Source organism: Stomoxys calcitrans, chromosome 2, assembly GCF_963082655.1.
Source record: "Stomoxys calcitrans chromosome 2, idStoCalc2.1, whole genome shotgun sequence".
Taxonomy (NCBI): domain Eukaryota; kingdom Metazoa; phylum Arthropoda; class Insecta; order Diptera; family Muscidae; genus Stomoxys; species Stomoxys calcitrans.
The window spans coordinates 73194867-73215200 of record NC_081553.1 but is presented as its reverse complement, the minus strand read 5'-3'; the positions used below and the strand labels follow the sequence as shown (position 1 = coordinate 73215200).

General features: G+C 37.4%; 1 protein-coding gene across 1 annotated transcript; it reads right to left on the bottom strand.

The window, feature by feature from the left end:
• Positions 1 to 659: 659 nt before the first annotated feature.
• On the bottom strand, positions 660 to 9842 carry LOC106081322 (spaetzle-processing enzyme-like). Its single transcript, XM_059361502.1, has 3 exons — positions 9683 to 9842; positions 7868 to 8311; positions 660 to 1402 (listed from the first exon to the last, which is right to left on the bottom strand). Exons 1-3 carry the CDS (start codon positions 9840 to 9842, stop codon positions 660 to 662), a joined length of 1347 nt encoding a protein of 448 aa, XP_059217485.1.
• Between the last annotated feature and the right edge of the window lie 10492 nt (positions 9843 to 20334).

Here is a 20334-nt window from a genome sequence, read left to right as displayed (position 1 = left end):
TACTTGCCCTTCTCTCATATGCCTCCATTAGCTTGTTTTTCAGGACCTCCAATGTAGGCAAAGAATCTTTGGATTCTATATTTTTGTTTTTTGTCCTTTGCAGTTTTGAAACCCCTGACAATGACGATCATTATGCCAGAACGGCTTGATCTTCATTTTCTGGAAGCTAAAAATGTTATAAAAGAAAATACAGGTCATATTCGGTGGCAGTCTTTTTGTTATTAACTTTTTTTGTAAATATTTTGTTTTTGTATTCATAAATAAATTAGTAAATAAATAAGTAATATATATAAAAATAAATAAATAAAATAATAAATAAATAATAATATATATAAAAATAAATAAATAATAAATAAAAACGTTAAAAAACAATAAATATCACAGATCAAGTTACTTATACTATAGTTACACAGCCTTCTAGGTAATTCACGATTTTAACACTTATTAATAATAAAACTAACATATAATTGGAACATAGGGCGATAAATCGATAACTGTAGCATCGGAACAAATGCTGTTATATATTAATTTCCCTTCTTGTTATTGTAAATAGCTTTTTTACTTCTTTTTCCCGAATAAAGTACTGTTCCATTTGATGAGCCTCTTTCTTTTTGTATGGCTCACAGGGTACAACTGTAAACCCTTCAAGCAGTTCTGGTTTATGCCACGTTTTTGCCTCTGGCCAATTCGTGTAATATCCATTGCAAATGATGCTGTACATGTATGCTAATACTAGGCCATCCTTCGAGGCCACATTCTCTTGTTCCGGCCGCCATTATACCTACAACGACATGCACCTTCTCAGAGTCACGTTCAAACGAATGCACTAGACCTCCACCAGAATCTCCATTGCAGGTGTCCACATCTTGCTCACCGCCCGCACATATTTCATATTGCAAATGGATGTCTCTATTCTTGAGGCGATATGTTTTGCGACATTCGCTCGTCTCCCATATGGGTAGTAATATCTTAGTTTTATCGGCGTTAACCAGACCCTCGGTTTTACTAGACCCACTCCAGCTGACAAATTCAGCCATTGTATTTGTGAGGTCGGCCGTATTGAAATCATAACCAAATGGTAAGCATATTGGTCGTATCGCTTTGGTATTTTCTACTCGCTGCTTCATTCGTATCAGGGCCACATCATGATGGATATTTTTATGAAATGTTGGATAAATAATTATTTCATCAATTTCTGAGACAAATGCCGATTTCTTGGCAGCACAGTCCGCTGCATTGTCGTGAGGTTGTGTTAAGCATTGTATATCTGTATTGGGTTCCCAATGTCCCAACCATATGCGATGAGGTTTCCAATAGGTATCACTCATACAGTGAGCTGCAGTTAGAATGTAACGAGAATTAATTAATGTGCCGCTGCAGTTGTAACTTCCCATCATGCCGTCTGTAATTCAAAGAAAAAGAAGAAATGCAAGAAAATTAGTACTGAAAAAACAAACAAAAAATAGTACACCCAGAGAAAAGTTAATACCAAACGTGCTCATTTCAATACCATACGGTATTGATAGTAAAGCAACACCGTATGGTACAAAAACAATACCGGATGGTATGGATTAACCATAAAATATTAGTACGTTTGGTACTAGCCTTATTACTGAACTGGTATTGGTTTTAATACAAATCTGTTATTGATTTTAGCACCAGACCGTTATTGGTTTTAGTACCAAACCGTTATTAATAACTTAACCCCCAAATGAACTAAAAAAATCCATTGAAAATAGTTTTAATCTAATTTTGTTTCGATTATTTATGTTAATAATTACAACAAGCATTTGTCGAGTTCTTTTCCCGGCAACTCTTCTTAGGCAAAAAAAAGGATAAAAGAAAAGATTTGCTCTGCTATTAGACCGATATCAAGATATGTTCCGGTTCGGACCACAATTGCGCCCTTTGGGGGCTCAAAAAGTAAAATAGAGAGTTCGATTTATATGGGAGCTATATCAGGCTATTGACCGTTTCATACCCTAATAAACACGTATGTTAATGGTCATGAGAGGATTCGTCGTACAAAATTTCAGCCAAATCGGATAATAATTGCGACCTCTAGAGGCTCAAGAAGTCAAGATCCCAGATCGGTTTATATGGCAGCTGTATCAGGTTATGGACCGATTTGAACCTAACTTAGCACAGTTATTGAAAGTCATAATAAAATACGTCATGCCAAATTTCATTCCAATCGGATAAGAATTGCGCCCTCTAGAGGCTCAAGAAGTCAAGACCCACGATCGGTTTATGTGGCAGCTATATCAGGTTATCATCCGATTTGAACCATACTTGGTGCGGTTGTTGGATATCATAACAAAACACGTTGTGCAGAATTTCATTCCAATCGGATAAAAATGCGCCCTCTAGAGGCAAGAAGTCAAGACCCAAGATCAGTTTGTGAAATTTCAATTTTCATCGCTTTCGAGTATTTGAACCGGTTTTTACACACTCAAATTGTATTAAAATATTTTATTTATTTGTTTAAAAAATATTTGTAATGGCAACAATATTTAAAGTATAATGCTCAACAACACTTCTGGCGCGATGGCAAGAGTATATTTTTGGCACTGTCAATTCTTAATAGCCTCCTTTGTCTGGTATTGAATTGATACCAAATGGTATTATATTTGCCAATGACGCGAAAAAAATAATACCAGGCGGTATTGGCGAAGCACCGTCAGTGTTTTATAATAAAATAAACGATAATATAATTAAAAAAAAGGACAACTAAAATCGCTTTGAATTCGGCAGGGTCGAATCTTATATAAAGGGTGATTTTTTTGAGGTTAGGATTTTCATGCATTAGTATTTGACAGATCACGTGGGATTTCAGACATGGTGTCAAAGAGAAAGATGCTCAGTATGCTTTGACATTTCATCATGAATAGACTTACTAACGAGCAACACTTGCAAATCATTGAATTTTATTACCAAAATCAGTGTTCGGTTCGAAATGTGTTCATTCACCGTAACGTTGCGTCCAACAGCATCTTTGAAAAAATACGGTCCAATGATTCCACCAGCGTACAAACCACACCAAACAGTGCATTTTTCGGGATGCATGGGCAGTTCTTGAACGGCTTCTGGTTGCTCTTCACTCCAAATGCGGCAATTTTGCTTATTTACGTAGCCATTCAACCAGAAATGAGCCTCATCGCTGAACAAAATTTGTCAAAATTTCGAACCGAACACTGATTTTGGTAATAAAATTCAATGATTTGCAAGCGTTGCTCGTTAGTAAGTCTATTCATGATGAAATGTCAAAGCATACTGAGCATCTTTCTCTTTGACACCATGTCTGAAATCCCACGTGATCTGTCAAATACTAATGCATGAAAATCCTAACCTCAAAAAAATCACCCTTTACCATACTCCATAAATAGAATTTGCCAAATTCTTCATTCAATGGTTGTGGTGTTTGTGATTTTGGTAAATTTAAAAACAAATTTTTAATTGAAAATTTTTCAAGTTTTTTGCCTGTTAGGGCGAAGATTATTAAATTTCACAATTTATTTGTTTCTCTTTCGAGACGAGCTCAATGATCGGAGATTACCTTTGCAAATGAATACAGTTACCACATTAACCACGCTCGACAACCCTGTCTATTAGCTGTACTTTTTCCCAATGCATGTGTTTCGTGTAATGACAGACGTTTTTTCTGCGACAATTACACTACTTCCATGGTGCTCATGATTCTGCGCATCTGTTGGAAGTTGTATTGATGGTTTCGAACGCTATTGCTCTGTGTGCCCAGGTTCGAATCCCAGCCGGATTTGTTCGTTTCTCTTTCGAGACGATCTCAATGATTGGAGATTTTCTTTGCAAATGGAAAAGGAACCCAGAGATAGCAACACACACCAACCACTATGGGACGCGTTTCGTCCTTGGTTAAAAGACTTTTCAACCATATTAGGTGTGATAGCTTCAATGGCCGTGCGTAGGTATGTTGTATTTGAATCGTATTAATTGCGAAAACGCTTCTATGGTGCCAAAATTCTTTCATAGAAATAAAAATTCGATATAATTTTCTATAAAAATAAAATTTTGTTTTAAATTCCTCAGAAATAAGATTATGACAGCGTATTCTATAAAAATAATAGTTTGAAACCTTTCTTTAGACATATGTACATACATATGATTTGGCTGATCGTCGCATGGTTCTAAGGGGAAATGAAAGAGCAGACGATTTGACATCCAGAGGACTGCTGTCAATAGACTTGGTTTATCCTTGGCGACGCAGTCCGTGTTAAGGGCGTGGACGATAAAGCACATGTAACACTAGGGAACAGTAGACGACGGTAGGACAACAAAAATCCTATGGGGCTAAAGCTGTTACTGAAAGAATGTATCATAACGGGACACATAGGACTATGAACTTAATTACGGATAGAGATAGCTCTTATAAAATAGGAGATAGGGGAAAAATTAAAATTTTTTGAAAACGAAAATTCATTTTGAAAAAATTATAGAAAAAAACGAATACTCAATTCTGAATACTTTCAAACTGAATAACTTTTAACTGAATTATCGGATCTTGACGCATACTGCAGCAAAGTTATTGTACATTTTAGCATTAGTTTAAATCATGGTACAAATGCATCAAAGTGAAAACTGAACCACAAATGCCTTCGTAATTCGTAAATCGCAAAATACGAAGCCAAACTCAGCATGAATTTCAAAAAAAAAAAAAATAAAAATTAAAAGTCGAATATCTCCAAAATCAGTTCAGATATTGTAGACGTCAAGCAGGTTTTTTGATCACAATCCAGCAAAAACAAGGCAATTCACAATAGTTAAAGAACTTTCAACTTTAACGATTGAACTCGAACGCCATTCCATGTTGCCATACGTGAATTAGTATTTCTAGGCGTCATAGTTTAAAATTGTTTAATTTTTTGCGATTTCCTTTTGCGGGATTTTTTTGCTGAGGTGCAGTTTTAATGCGTTTATGATGCATTAAAAATGTAACTCCACCTCAACTGTTGTACCTTAATTCACTCTCTTTCACACGCCTTAAAATTTAATCCCCTGGCCTATTTAATATTTGCATTGACTGACTAATTATGATGATGATGATCTTTAGAACTTCTAAAGATAAAAAGTATCATACCATTGGGATTTTTTATTATAAAGACACCTTTTTGAGGCATTATTTGAGCGTATGCATGTATCTATGACTAATGTAAATACAATACATCTGTAGCATACCACAGTTCGTTTCGTCTGTGATAGAAATATCAAATACAAAACCAAGATTACTGAACGTTTTATAGACGTCAGCCAATAAAAATGTGAAAAAATATTTTTCAAAGATTTGGCCTTTATGTGCGTTTTTATGTTAATTATTAAGTCTATAGATAATAATATACAGACCAAATATCCTTTATTGACGAAACAACATTTTTAAGTAAAATTTAAATTTCCCTGAAATGTATCATACAAATTGGCAACAGTATTTTTAATATGTTATACCCTCCACCATAGGATGCGGGGGTATACTTACATAGCCATTCCGTTTGTAACACATCGAAATATTGGTCTAACACCCCATAAAGTGTATATATTCTTGATCGCCATGACATTTAAGATCTAGCCATGTACGTCCGTCTATCAGTTTGTCTGCGGAAGGCACTCTAACTTTCAAAGGATTAAAGCTAGGCCCTTGAAATTTTGCACAAATACTTGTTAATGGGCCATATCGGTCAACATTTTGATAAAGCTCCCATATAAACCAATCTTGCATATAAACCTTCTTGAGCCACTAGGGTAATAACTTTCTCCAACTTTAGTAAGTATGGCCCAAATCGGTCCATAACCTCATATAGCTGCCCTATAAACCGATTTCCGTTCTTCAGCCGCTAGGGAGCGCAAATATTATCCGATTTGGCTAAAAATTTTGCATTAAGTGTTTTGTTTTAACTTTCAACAACCTTGCTAAGTATGGTCCAAATCGATTCATTACCCGATATAGCTTCCCTATAAACCGATCTCGGATCTTGATTTCTTGAGCCGCTAGAGGGCAGAATCATTATCCGATTTGGCTGAAACTTTGCACGAAGTGTTTTGTTTTAACTTTTAACAACTATGCCAAGTATGGTTCAAATCGGTTCATTTCCTGATATAGCTCCCATATAAAACGATCTCGGATCTTGACTTCTTGAGCCGCTAGAGGGCTGAATTATAATCCGATTTGGCTGAAAGTTTGCATGAAGTGTTTTGTTTTAACTTCCAACAACTATGACAAGTATGGTTTAAATCGACTCATTACCTGATATAGCTTCCCTATAAACTGATCTCGGATCTTGACTCTTTGAGCCGCTAGAGGGCAGAGTTATTATCCGATTTGACTGAAATTTTACATGAAGTGTTTTTTACTTTTTTAACTTTTCAACTTTTAACAACTATGTCAAGTATGGTTCAAATCGATTCATTACCTGATATAGCTCCCATATAAACTTTTTGAGCCGCTAGAGGGCAGAATTATTATCCGATTTGGCTGAAAGTTTGCATAATATGTTTTGTTTTAACTTCCAACAACTATGACAAGTATGGTTTAAATCGACTCATTACCTGATATAGCTTCCCTATAAACTGATCTCGGATCTTGACTCTTTGAGCCGCTAGAGGGCAGAGTTATTATCCGATTTGACTGAAATTTTGCACGAAGTGCTTTGTTTTAACATCCAATAACTGAACCAAGTATGGTTCAAATTGGTTCAAATTACCTGATATAGCTCCCATATAAACCGATCTCGGATCTTGACTTCTTGATCCTCTAGAGTACGCAATTACTATCCGATTTGGCTGAAATTTCGCATGAAGTTTTTTGTTCGACCTACAACAATTGTGCTAAGAATGGTTAAAATCGGTTCATAAACTGATATAGCTCCCATACCGAGTATACTCCTTGAACCTACAGAGGGCGTAATTCTTATCCGATTTGGCTGAAATTTTGTACTATGACATTTGCTATGACCACCAACATGCGTGCCAAATATGGTCTGAATCACTCTATAACCTGATATAACTCCCATATAAACCGATTCCCCGATATTACTTCTTGGGCCCCTATAAAGCTTAATTCTTATCCGATTTGGCTAAAATTTTATACGGTGACTTCGATTATGGTCTCCAATATCCAAACCATTGATATATTACCTGATATGGCTCGAATCCTTTGTTTGCATATAAAGAGATACTGGGCAAAGAAATTGACAAGTGCGATCCATTGTGGAGGGCCGAACTTAGCACTTGTACTTTGCAAGTGCAAATGCAAATTTTGTCCATGAACATTCCACTAAGAAACAGGGCAAACTTTTCACATATCAATGAGTGCAGTCCGATTTAAGTTGAAGCTCAATGATAAGGGGCCTCCTTTTTATAGCCGAGTCGGAGTAGCACAGTGCGACACCTCTTTCGAGAGAAGTTTTAAATGGCATAGTACCTCACAAATGTTGCCAGCATTAGGGGTGGAAAACCACCGCTGAAAATTTTCTGATGGTCCCGCCAGGATTCGAACCCAAGTGTTCAGCTTCATAGGCGGACATCCTAACCTCTGCGCTACGGTGGTCTCCAATTGTACTTTACTTGTCTGGAATTTTCATAAATTTTCATTTTAAATTACCGTGTTTTTATGTTTTCCATCTGTCTGAAATTCGGCCTTTTTAAATTGCTATTAATTGGCTTACATTCTTGTGTCGTTTTTTTATATGGAACATTCAAAACAATGACGATTCCAATATCCACCCCAACAAAATGTATAACCATGACCAATCTCACTACTTCTTTAAGAAAAAAAAACCACATAAAGCCCCCTTTATATGTATGGCCAATAGTTGTATATGTGTATGTGTATATTGTGTACCTCTTATATCCATATATTCAATTAAAGCCATCCAGGGGAAATAACTTCCATCTACCGATGACACTTTTCTGCGATCTGCACCATTTCTTCCGGCCGAGTCTCTGCCAGTGGCTCTGCTGTTCTCCATTAGGCCACATTGCGCATTATCAATATCGAAATTTCTAAGCAGCATTTCATTGACCGCATTTACATTCGATGGCTCTTCGTCTGGCATAGCTGTTTCATCGGGGCAACATACCAACACTCTACTCACACCTTCGTGCGTATTGTCGAAACCACACTGGGAATCCCGTAGCAATCGTTGTTCACTTTCTCCCAATTGTTCAAAGTTTTTGTATAAATCGTACAGTAGGGGACACTTGTTCAAAGGAATACAAAATGCCGAACTAGGTTTAGTACATCTGACAATGTTGTGAGCCAATGAAGTTTTAATTAGGGAAATCACTAAAATCACGATTCTTATTTCAAAACCCATTAATTTAGAACGTTGAGTACGAAAACAAAACAAAATCGAGTGGTAGTATAAACTTCCGTTTTATCCGCAGAATTATTTACTTCCGATTTTATTTGGTTATTTGATTTATTGGCTCTTTCAATTGTAACTGATCCGTTGAAGATTTATCTCTCAGCTTAAATAGTGCCATCAAGTGCCGCAAATAAATCTAAAATAAGAATTACAATAATTATCAGTCTATCGAGAGAGGCAGACTTTTAATGAAGTGAATGAGCGAACATATAGAACAAATCATTCGAGCATTGAGTTTGCGGCCGTAATTAGGAAATCTGTCATGGACTTAGCTATATATTCTATATGCACCATATATATGTATGTATTTATACGGTGAGTTAGAAATTAAAACACTCAAAAAATACTTAATCGGACATTAAAAACTAAAAAAAAAATTAAAAAGCAATGCTACATTAAAGGTCCATACCCCTATAAGTCTTAAGCCCTTTCTGCTCAAAACCATGGAGTATTAGCGGACATCATCATAATGGATAGGAAATGCAGCGAAGTACTCAGCTACAAGCAGCATGCCTATGTCTGAGTAAGGTCGGTGGATAATTGAGTTGATATGATACTGAAAGGCCGGACGCATCACAGGCAGAGGGCTAGATAAGGAAGATTGTGACCAGAGGAACTTGGAGAAGTTTTATCCCTTCTATTGTGGCTTTTTGTGATCAAGGAGATTCTGAGGGCTTCCGAGAGGGAGAGGGGGAAGGGTGTTACCTACACAGATGACGATGGCATGATGGTGCGTAGCCATTTCCTCTCTACTATTACGGACCTCGTTCAGGGTGCTTTGAGGAAGCTTTCCTTGACATAATTTCCAGAAAGACTGAACTGGTCCTTTTCACCATGAAAAGGAAAGGGTCAAAAGGGGACTGAATGCCCTCTACTCCTGTCGCAAATAGATGGGAAGAAGCTGGGACCTAAGGCCGGAAACGGTGCATTGGATGTTGACGACGGTTAACATTGGATGTTTACGGCGGAAGGAGTTTAAAAGGGGACTGAATGCCTTCTACTCCTGTCGCAACTTGATAGGAAGGAAGTTGGGGCCTAAGGCCGGAAACGGTGCATTGGATGTCATTCGATCAATTCTCACCTATGGTTGGACAATTGTTCCATATGCAGGATGATCAAGAAGGTAGAGGGCACCGCAGCACAGCTAATCTCTGGGGCTAAGAGAAGTGCCCCGAGAGAAGCGCTGAATGTCATTCTCCATCTTTTACCTTTGCACTTATATGTTGAGTGTGTGGCAAAAAAATATCGCAATGAGACTGAAGGAATCAGGTACATGCCGCTTCTCTTACTTAGGCCATTATTCTGTTTGCGAGGGGATGGTGTTGCCGCGTGGCGCCATTCTTTATGCGACGCGACTGATGGCTTGAAAGTCGTTGTTCCGAAAAGGGAATCCTCTGTGTACACGGATGGGTCTAAATGGGATGGAGGCACTGGAGCAGTAGTTTTCATTGAATTCCTTGGAATTAAGGAATCTTATAGACTTCTAGACGACTGCAGTGTCTTTCAGGCGGGGGTCTTCCGGATCCTGAAGGCACTGGAGACGATATTGATGCGGGAGCGGCGGCCCGATTAGACTGTCACAATATACGTGGACTGTCAGGCACCGCGTAAGGCTTATCCGGGCCGCCGAAAACTGGTAAGAATATACAAAAAACTTCTCCCAACCATGGGAATGGATCGCTGCTTGCCACAGCAGATCTTATTAAGGGATCAGTGAGCCCTCCACTGTGCAAGCTTCTAAATAGAGTGAACGCCTTTTACGACTACTGCGCAAATAAGGCGTGGGCTAACGCTGTAGGTTATATGGTGTCAAAGGCCCTATGGTCGAGCATTTCGTGAAACTGCACGTCGCTTATCCTGAAGCTGAGGAAGCACAATGTAAGACTACTAAAAAGAGTCCTGACTAGTCATTGCATCGTCAGGTCTTTGACGTCACGCTGGGTGCAGGAATAGGTTGCAGAATTTCTGCCGAATGCGCGACGATGAGAAGGCGTTGGAGTTGGAGACAGTCGAGCACTTGTTGTGCCACAGCCCCGCATGTGCGAGGAGAAGACACAGGATAATGGGTGAACACCGAGCCTGGATTTCCTACAGGCTCTTAGCCCCCTTGTCATTCTGCAGTTCTGTAAATGCCTGAATTGGCTGACTGGATTATATCTCGACGTAGAGTTGTTCTTGTTTTATGCGTTCTTATGTTGTCTTGAATCGTTCTGTGACGTGATCTTCCTCTCTTCTACTTTCTTCTAGGGTGAATCTAAGCTCTACGAGTGAAGCGACTAGTAACCGAGGTTGCCAGTCGAGTGCCCGCCAATCCAACCGAAAATAAGGTCAAAATAAGGTCTGCCGATTGTGCTGCATGAGGTTGTGCATAACCTGAAAGAGTCATTCGATGACTAGATTTATACTTTGGAGACGTGCATTGGTTTTAACAGATGAGAACTTGTGGGGGGAAGGGGTTTAAAACCCAAATACCCCTTTCAATAAAACATATGGATTAAAATGTCCCACAATAATATTCCTCGCAATGTTATCAGTTATTTTGCAGTACACATAATGTGACCATCCCAACTTGGCCATAAAGCGAGATTTCCAAAGTTTCCGTTTCTTTAAAAAAACGGGACCCCTGAAACCTTCCATATTCAATAAACATTAACAACTTTGGCGGAAAATTTTGCACTTGGTGTTCTTTTATGACTTTCAACAACTGTGCCAAGTACGGTTCAAATTGGTCTATAACCAAGTATAGCTCCCATATCAACCGATCGCCCGATTTGACTTCCTGAGCCTTTGCTAGCCGAAATTTTTGTCCGATTTATTTTGTATACATTTTTAGCAGAATCCATATGGTGATAGGTTCCCAAGATTCGGCCCGGCCGAACTTCGCACGCTTTTACGTTTACGGCGTTACAAACGGAATGGTTAGATTTTTATGGTATGGGCACGTAAGTCTAACTTTCGGTCTGGACCCCATACAGATCCTTCTCCAGGCGTCACCCCTCGAAGACACAAAGAGTATACGATTTATCAGATTTCCTGTTCGCCTGTCCGACCTTCTATCAAAATCATGGATAGCGTTTATCCGAATGAAGGTTTCCGCTTGAAATTTTGCAAAGCTTCATTTTATTGTTGTGTGTCGCTGGAAATTGAAAAAGGGCTATATGGGCTTAGATATGGAATAGCTCCCATATAAAATTGAATGGATTTTTTTAAATTCAAATGAATAGATTGTTCTTTTCTCCACCTTCTTCTTTGTGTTTTGATTTAGATCTTGCGTTTAGATCTTGCATTCATATTAGAAGAGGGTTAATTGTTTTTATACCCTAGCGCAGAGGTTAGGATGTCCGCTTATGACGCTGAACGCCGGGGTTCGGGGAGACCATCAGAAAAAATTTTCAGCGGTGGTTTTCCCCTCCTAATGCTGGCAACATTTGTGAGGTACTATGCCATGTAAAACTTCTCTCCAAAGAGGTGTCGCACTGCGACACGCCGTTCGGACTCAACTATAAAAAGGAGGCCCCTTATAATTTGAGCTTAAACTTGAATCGGCCTGCACTCATTGATATGTGAGAAGTTTGCCCCTGTTCCTTAATGGAATGTTCATGGGCAAAATTTGCATTTTACCCTATAAATCACTACTGTGATACACGATATTATAACTTAGTACATTTGTTTGCAACACCCAGAAGGAAGAGAGGTAGACCCATTGATAAGTATACCGATCGACTCAGCATCACTTTCTGATTCGATTTAGCTATGTCCGTCTGTCTGTCTGTCCATGTTAATTTGTGTACAAAGTAAAGGTCGCAGAGTTCAGATGATCGTCTTCCAATTTAGTACGGGCATGTTTTTCGGCTTAGAGACAAAACCTATTCAAATTGCAAAAAATCGGTTCAGATTTGGACATAGCTCCCATATATATGTTCGTCCACTTTGTAGTAATAATGCAATAAATCGGTCATTTGTTAACCGATTCTTTGGAAAATTGGTAAGAAGGATTTTCTCTTGACTCTCGACCTTACTGGCGAATTTCATGGAAATCGGTTCAGATTTTGATATAGCACTCATATATAAATATTGCCCGATTTTAACTTCTGGAATCACAGCAAACGCATTTATTGACCAATCTTGTCAAACGCTTTCCTCAACATCTACCACAAAATCTGAGATTTTTGCTCGAAATCAGTACAGATTTAAATATAGCTCTTATATATATGTTCGTCCGATTTCAAGAATTGCCATTAAGTGCTAATTTGTTAACCGATTCTCGAAAATAGACAGGAAAGATTTTCTTATGACTCTCGATATTACTGGTGAATTTCATGGAAATCGGCCCAGACTTAGATATAGTTGTCTTATATGTATATCGCCCGATTTTCACTCCAAGAGCCACTGCAATCGCATTTATTTATCAGTCTAACCAACATTTACACAACGCTTTTCTCGACGACTACCACAATATCTGAGAAGTTTGCTCGAAATCGGTTGAGACTTAGATATAGCTCACATATGAATGTTTGTCAAATTTTCGGTAATTTGCAATAATGTTGTCCTTTGACAACCATAGTTATTACAGTTTGAACATATTTGCTCGAAATTTGATAGGGATTGTTTAATAACCCAAACATCCGCCGAAGTCCATCAAAATTGGTTAAGAATTGGATATAGCTTCCACATTGTACTGATAGGGTAGGTGTAGGGTATTATACAGTCGGCACTGCCCGACTTTTGCCTTTCCTTACTGGTTTAAAGTTATCATTGAGTCCGAAGGGTGAAAAAAGCGTTTACTTGTTTTCACACATTTTTAATAGTTTTTTTTATGGAGTTTGACTGTTGTTCATGTAAAAAGACGAGCACACCCTTATCTTTACCATGGAACCAATTTAATTTTTAACCCTTATTTCGTAATATATTTAATTTTTCTAGTTATTTTCGATGAAATTATTTTTGTCCACATTGCTATCAAACTTCGTAGTTTGGTGTTTTTTAAATGAAATCAATGTGCTATTATCTATTGAAAAGTTGTTTGTGAGTACCAGGTGGCGTATGACTACTCAATGATGATCATACGCAACATGGTCCATTCAAAAGTTATTTTAGTTTGTTCTCTTCAATTCCGTTCGTATTGTATTTAACCTCTAACCATTCGGATGCAAATACTTGAGGGACTTTCAGCACCAATTTGCAACATTTCATTGATATCGATATTATGGCATAACAAACAATTGCACTTGAGTTACACTGTATAGTAATAAAATAAGGCCTAAGCTGCTACAGCGTTATATTGAATAACGAGAAATTTTAATTTCTATAATTAAACCATTAAAGAAAGACAAAAGTCAGGCGGAGCCGACACCACCGAGTCTGCGTACTACTTTTCATGCATGGATGAAATGGATGTTGAAATATAGTCAGATTTTAATTTTGCTCACCTATTGATATATTGTATAGGACCTTGTTAGATTTTCTTACGATAGGGCCTAAATTGTGGCTACCAGCGCCTTAAAGGCAATATCATATGGAATATATATATGGGAGCTACATATATCGTATTCTGGATGGACTTTGATAAAATTTAGCATACGAACTAAAACGTCAAATAAAACACCTCACACTAAATTTTATAAAGATCAAAACAAAATGGTGACTTCTATAGCCTTTAAAGGCCATATCGGATGAAATATGTGTATAGGAGCTATATCTAAATCTCAAATGAAACATCTCATGCACAATTTTTCTAAAAATCGCAACAAAATTGTAGCTTCTATAGCCTTTAAAGACCATATCAGGTGGAAGATATATATGGGAGCTATATCTAAATCTGAACCGATTTTTATGAAATTCTGCACACGTATTGGAACGTCAAAAAAAACATATCATGCATTATTTTTTAGAGATCGGGATAAAATTGTGGCTTCTACAACCTAAATAGGCCATATCAGATGAAAGATATATATGGGAGCTATATCTAAGTCTGGACCGATTTTTCTCAAAATCAATATCGTTCGTCCTCGAACCAAAAAAAAGGCTTGTGCAAAATTTTGTGACAGTCGGACAACAAATGCGACCTGTATCTTGATTACAAGAATACATGGAGAGACAGACAGACGGACCGATGGACGGACGGACATAGCTAAATCTAATCAGGAAATGATTCTAAGCCGATCGGTATACTTATCAATGGATCTACCTCGTCTCCTTCTTAGCGTTGCAAACACATGCACAAAGTTACAATACCCTGTACCACAGTGTGCCACATAGAGACACCACTTGGTAGAGAAGTTTTAACATGGCAGGATACCTTACAAATGTAGCCAGCTATTAATAAGGGGATAACCACCGCTGAAAAATTTTATTGATGTTCACGCCGAGATTTGAATCCAGACGTTCGGCGTCACATGGCGGACATGCCACGGTGGCCTCCCCTACGCTCATAAAAGCCGCATTTTTAACCGATTTTGCTGAAATTTGAAAAAAGTGGCTTGTATTAGGACTGTCGGTGTCCGAACGGAATATGGTCAGCATCGGACTATATTTAAATACTAGCTGACCCGGGTCCGCTCCGCTGCGCCTTCTTTTACTTTATATGGAACAAAATTTTAATTGGAATATTTATTTCCGACAATTAAAGGGATTTTAGTGAAATACCGTTTAACAATATAAGTTCCTTTATTTGAATCCCATATGATCTTTATTGGTCTACGAATTTAAGTTTGGATGTAAAGTGTACTCCATTCTTAAAATACTTTATTTCAGCCCGATATTTCCTTGATATGTTTGGGCCCAGAAACTTGACCCTGAAAAAATATCAGCATCGTGCTCTTCTTTCAAATACCAAAAATATAAATATCAAATATTTAAACCCCATATTGCCATTGGTATAGGGGAGTTTACACGATGAGACGTCCCCCAAACACATGACCCCAAAAAAGGTTATCAAATTCGTTTTCTAATCTCAAATACCTTTCATTTGAGCCACATATTCCTATGGTCGTAAATTTGTCCCCTTGGGGGATGTTTTTGGGGAGAGGCGGCCCCCCAAACACTTGGTCCCATATTTGGATATCAGATTCGATTTCTACACTAAAATACCGTTTATTTAAGCCCCATATTCCCATGGTCAGTAAATAAGTCCTGTTTGAGGGGTGTTTTGGGGAAGGGGTTGACCCCCAGAAATGTGGTCCCACATTTGGATATTAGATTCGTATTTCCCCCCGATTTCGGTGAAATTTGGTACAGCATGTCGATATCCTATCGAAATAGGGTCTATATCAATCAATATTTACATATAGCTGCCATATAGACCGCATTTATTTACCGATTTCGCTAAAATTTCGAACAGCAAATTGAACAAGAACATCTGATAGGCGAAACGAATACCATATAGACAAATGTGCCGATTTCGCTAAGATTTGAGACTGTGACTTGTATTGTATATAGCTTCTCCACACCATATTTAAATATTAATGTGGATATACTCGTAGGAGAGTTATAATAAAATGGGATTGTAAGTATATCCAAGGTGGTAGGTATCCAAAGTTTGGCGCGGTTGAACTTAATAAGTTTTTACTAGTTTTTTTTTTATTATTTTTTCCAGTGTTTATTTGTGAATACTCCTTTTTTAATTTAATAGATTCTTTCTCCTTTTGTCTTAGTATTGTATTCCAGTTTTTTTTCTCAATTTTTCACAAATTCATGTTGGGTTTGCAGTACAACTATCAACTAACACTAAAACACTTGAAATATAAACTTGCTAACTGCAAAATAAAACTCTAATAGTAAACGGAACTAAGAAGGTCTTTCAAGTTGCCCTATGTAATTTAATAAAATTTGCATATCCGGCCGTTTAGTTATTTTAATTGCTTAAAACTGATTAACTGTCATAACGCTTTTCGAAGTTCGCACTAACAAGGGCTATAAGCGCAACATTAGTATCAATGCAACTTGGCTCAGGGTAGCTCTGGCTTAACGGCGTTATAACAAATAAAATATTATGTGTTTTTAACTAGTTTTGAACTATTAACGAAAAGAAAATTTATATTTTAAATTGTGTGCGGATTATTTCGGAAAAACGGCAATACTTTTATGGGGTTTCGCAAAACGGGGTCACCCCCGTAGCGGTGTGCGGTGTGACCTGGTTTGTCGCTACAGTGGTATCACCTTGCACTAAAATAGACTAAGTGCGTCGGTTTAGAAAATAAACTGTCGTTCTAACCTTATCTAATCTAACCTTCCTAAAAATTTTCATTTTAAGCAAAAAATCAAGTGTAGCTTATGTGAAGGCAGATGATATTTTTATGTTTAAGATATCAAAAGAGGAGGACAAAAATTAGGGGTTGTAAGGGCTCAAGAAGTCAAATCGGGAAATCGATATATATGGCAGCTATATCAGGTTATACGAGGGTTATCTTTTATATTTGGGGATTGGAAAGTTTTGAGGCTATACGAAGTCAGACGTTTTGACATACGACCACTATTTGTGTTGTTTGCAGTAACTTAAAAGATTCATCTCGCCCAAAAAATGGAATTAAATCGTGAACATCTTCGTGCGATTATTTTTTTCGACTTTCAACGTGGATTAACTCAACGACAGAGCATCGATAAACTTAATTAAGTTCTTGGCGATAAAGCCGCAGTGTTAGTTGGTCGATGAGGTCGTAGTTCACTCCAAGACTAATTTCGTGAAGGTCGTCTAAAATCAGTTGTTGTTCCAAAAACCATTGATGCTGTGCGCCAACTGATATTGCAAGATCGTCATGTGACCTATCATGAGATTGTGACAACCTTAGGCATTAGTGGGGCCAGCACACATTCAATTTGCATAAACATTACCCCGTCAAAAAAATTTGTTCGCGTTGGATCCCACACAATTTGTCAATCGCTCAAAAAAAAAAGGCTCGTGTCGATTGATCGAAAGAAATGCTCCGAAAAATACGATCGCAGTGTATCCAAACACATCTATGCCATCGTGACAGGTGAAGAATCGGGGAGCCCGAAAGTGAACAGCAATCGACTGTGTCGATGTTTCAAGATGAGCCAAATCCAACAGCACTTCTAAGCAGATGATCGCCTGTTTTTCGGAAAAACTGGAAACCACCAGAACAACGCAGAACAGCCAATTCTGAGTGGTACACAACCATTTTTTGTCAGTTGTCTTCCAAGAAATCAGGAAAACCAAACGCCGAAGGCGGATCACTCTTCACCACGTGCCAAACGCATTCAAAAGTGTACAGATCTTAATGGGGAATATTTTGAAAAACAATAAAGCGATTTTCAATGATTAATATTTGTTTTTGTGTTCTCTAATCCCGAAATATAAAAAGCAACCCTCGTAGATCGAATCGGACCGTACTTGGCACAATTGTTGGAAGTCATAGCGGAACCCCACATGCAAAATTTCTGCCAAATCGAGTAAAAATTGCGGTTTCCAGGGGCTCAAGAATTCAAATCGGGAGATCGGTTTTTATGGGAGCTATATCTAAATCTGAACCAATATGACCCATTTGCAATCCCCAATGACCTACATCAATATTGAGTGCCTGGGAAATATTTGAAGCGGCTAGTTTTACGCGTGCGACCGCTATCGTGATTTCGACAGACGGACTGACGGTCGGACGGAAATGGCAAGATGGACTTAGAACGTCGAGACAATCAAGAATATATATACATTATGGGGTCTTTGACGAATATTTCGAGGTGTTTCAAACGGAATGACTAGATTAGTATACCCCCATTCTATGGTAATGGGTATTAAAATTGTAATAAGGACATTTTTTTAAATTGATTGATTGTTCACTTTGCAACTGACAGAAGTTACCATAATTTTTTTATATATGTAAAAAATCGAAAATTCATTATAAAGACAAGCTTAAATTTATATATCCTTCACCAAACAATTTCAAAAACAATTTTGCCCACGAACATTCCATTAGGAAAAGCGGGGATATTCCTCCCATATCAATGAGTGCAGGACGATTTAAGTGTTGGCTCTTTGATAAAGGAACTTCTTCTTATAGCTGCCGAGTCTGCATTAGAGGTGTGCATGTGAATCGTGAGTTTTGGTGTCAAGCGTGAGTCACCTGATTCGTGAGTGAGATCCAAATTCGTGAGTGAGATCGTGTGTGACCCTGATTTAATTAAAATTCTTCGTGTGTGAGCGTGAGTGAGTGAAATCATGCTCACGACACTAAAACATGAGTTTTTAGGACTCACAAGACAGTCACGGCTTTCGAAAACCTTATTTCTTGCATGCTCTCAGATCATATGATATTTTTTTTTTTTTTTTTTTTTTTATTGTTATTTCTTTTAAACTGTGATAATCTATAACAATTATAATGTTGTCTCAGCGCCATAAAGGCATAGTTGAGACATGCTGGCAGAATAATAACTATTCACAAAATATTCACAAATGTGTAATAATTTAAAGGATTAAATTAAATACTAATAAATAAATAATTTTACAATAAGATACATTAGCTTAGAAGCATCTGTAGTTTAGATTGCAAATATGCTTTCAAGTTTCTCTTGAATATCGGCAATGAGCCTGAGTTTTTTATAGTACTTGGTAAGTTATTATACATATAACTTCCCATATAGTTAATTCTCTGCTTTGTGGTTTCCAACCTGCATCGTACTACTTTCAAATTATCTCGGTTCCTAGTATTAATAACTGTAAGATTTTGCGAAAACTGTATAGTGCGATAGCCAATATTATTCAAAGACTTATACACGTAGATTAATGTCTGATATTGGTACAAAGCATGCACCGGAAGTACTGTTTTACAAATATCACTGTACAGATTTATTGTTGGGTAAGCTAGCGGTAAGTTAAAAGTTGCCTTTAAAGCCTTGTTTTGCATGCGTTGTAACGTTTTTAATACATTTGAATTTTTTGATCCATATAAAGCAGTCAAGTAATTGATATGACTTTGAACAAGTGATTGATATATCAATGATTTAGTCTTAGTGTCAAGGACGTACCTCATCTTATATAATATTCCAATAGCAGGAGCAATTTTATTCTTGACACAATTTATCTGCGCATCCCACGTGAGACTGTTTTGAAGGTTAACACCCAGATACCTCACATTATTAACCTCACTGACCTCGTTCCCATCAAAAAGAATGCTGAAAGAATTGTCGTTATGATACGAATGTGGTCTAAATCTAACCAATTTTGTTTTAGACACATTAAAACATAACTTATTAACGCGAACAAATTCAACAAGCAGCGATAAGTCATGTTCAATTGCAATTTTTAACGGTAGTGCCTGCCTATAAGGATACAAAATACAAATATCATCCGCAAACATATAAACTCTACCAGCTAAATTCAAATTAACTACATCATTCAGGTATATCACGAATAGTAGAGGTCCTAAACAACTTCCTTGAGGCACACCACATTCAACTCTAGCCATATTACTTTCCTCTCCAGAAACAACTACATATCGCATCCTGTTGGTCAAATAGCTCTTAAAAAGAGCAAGTTCTTTTCCACAAACACCGTAATATTGCAATTTCTTTAACAATATTTCGTGATCTACTACATCAAAAGCCTTGGAGAAATCCAAAAACAATCCTGCAACTCCATTATAACCTTGATCCAAAGCACCATATATATAATTCATAACGTTTAGAACTGCCTCTTCTGTCCCACATCCTTGCTTGAAACCAAATTGGTATTTATAGATAAACTTATTATCATCAAAGTATTGAGACAATCGCTGATGAAGAACTTTCTCAAAAACTTTGTCTATTACAGACAATAGAGAGATTGGACGAAAATGTTCTACAGATGATGCATTCCTAATCTTTGGAATAGGTACAACTTTGCTAATCTTAAGGCTATCAGGATATCTAGCTGTTTGCAGCATTTTATTAAATATCTTTACTAACGTTGGTATTACATAATCCTTAATTTCAATCAATGTCCGAGCGTCTA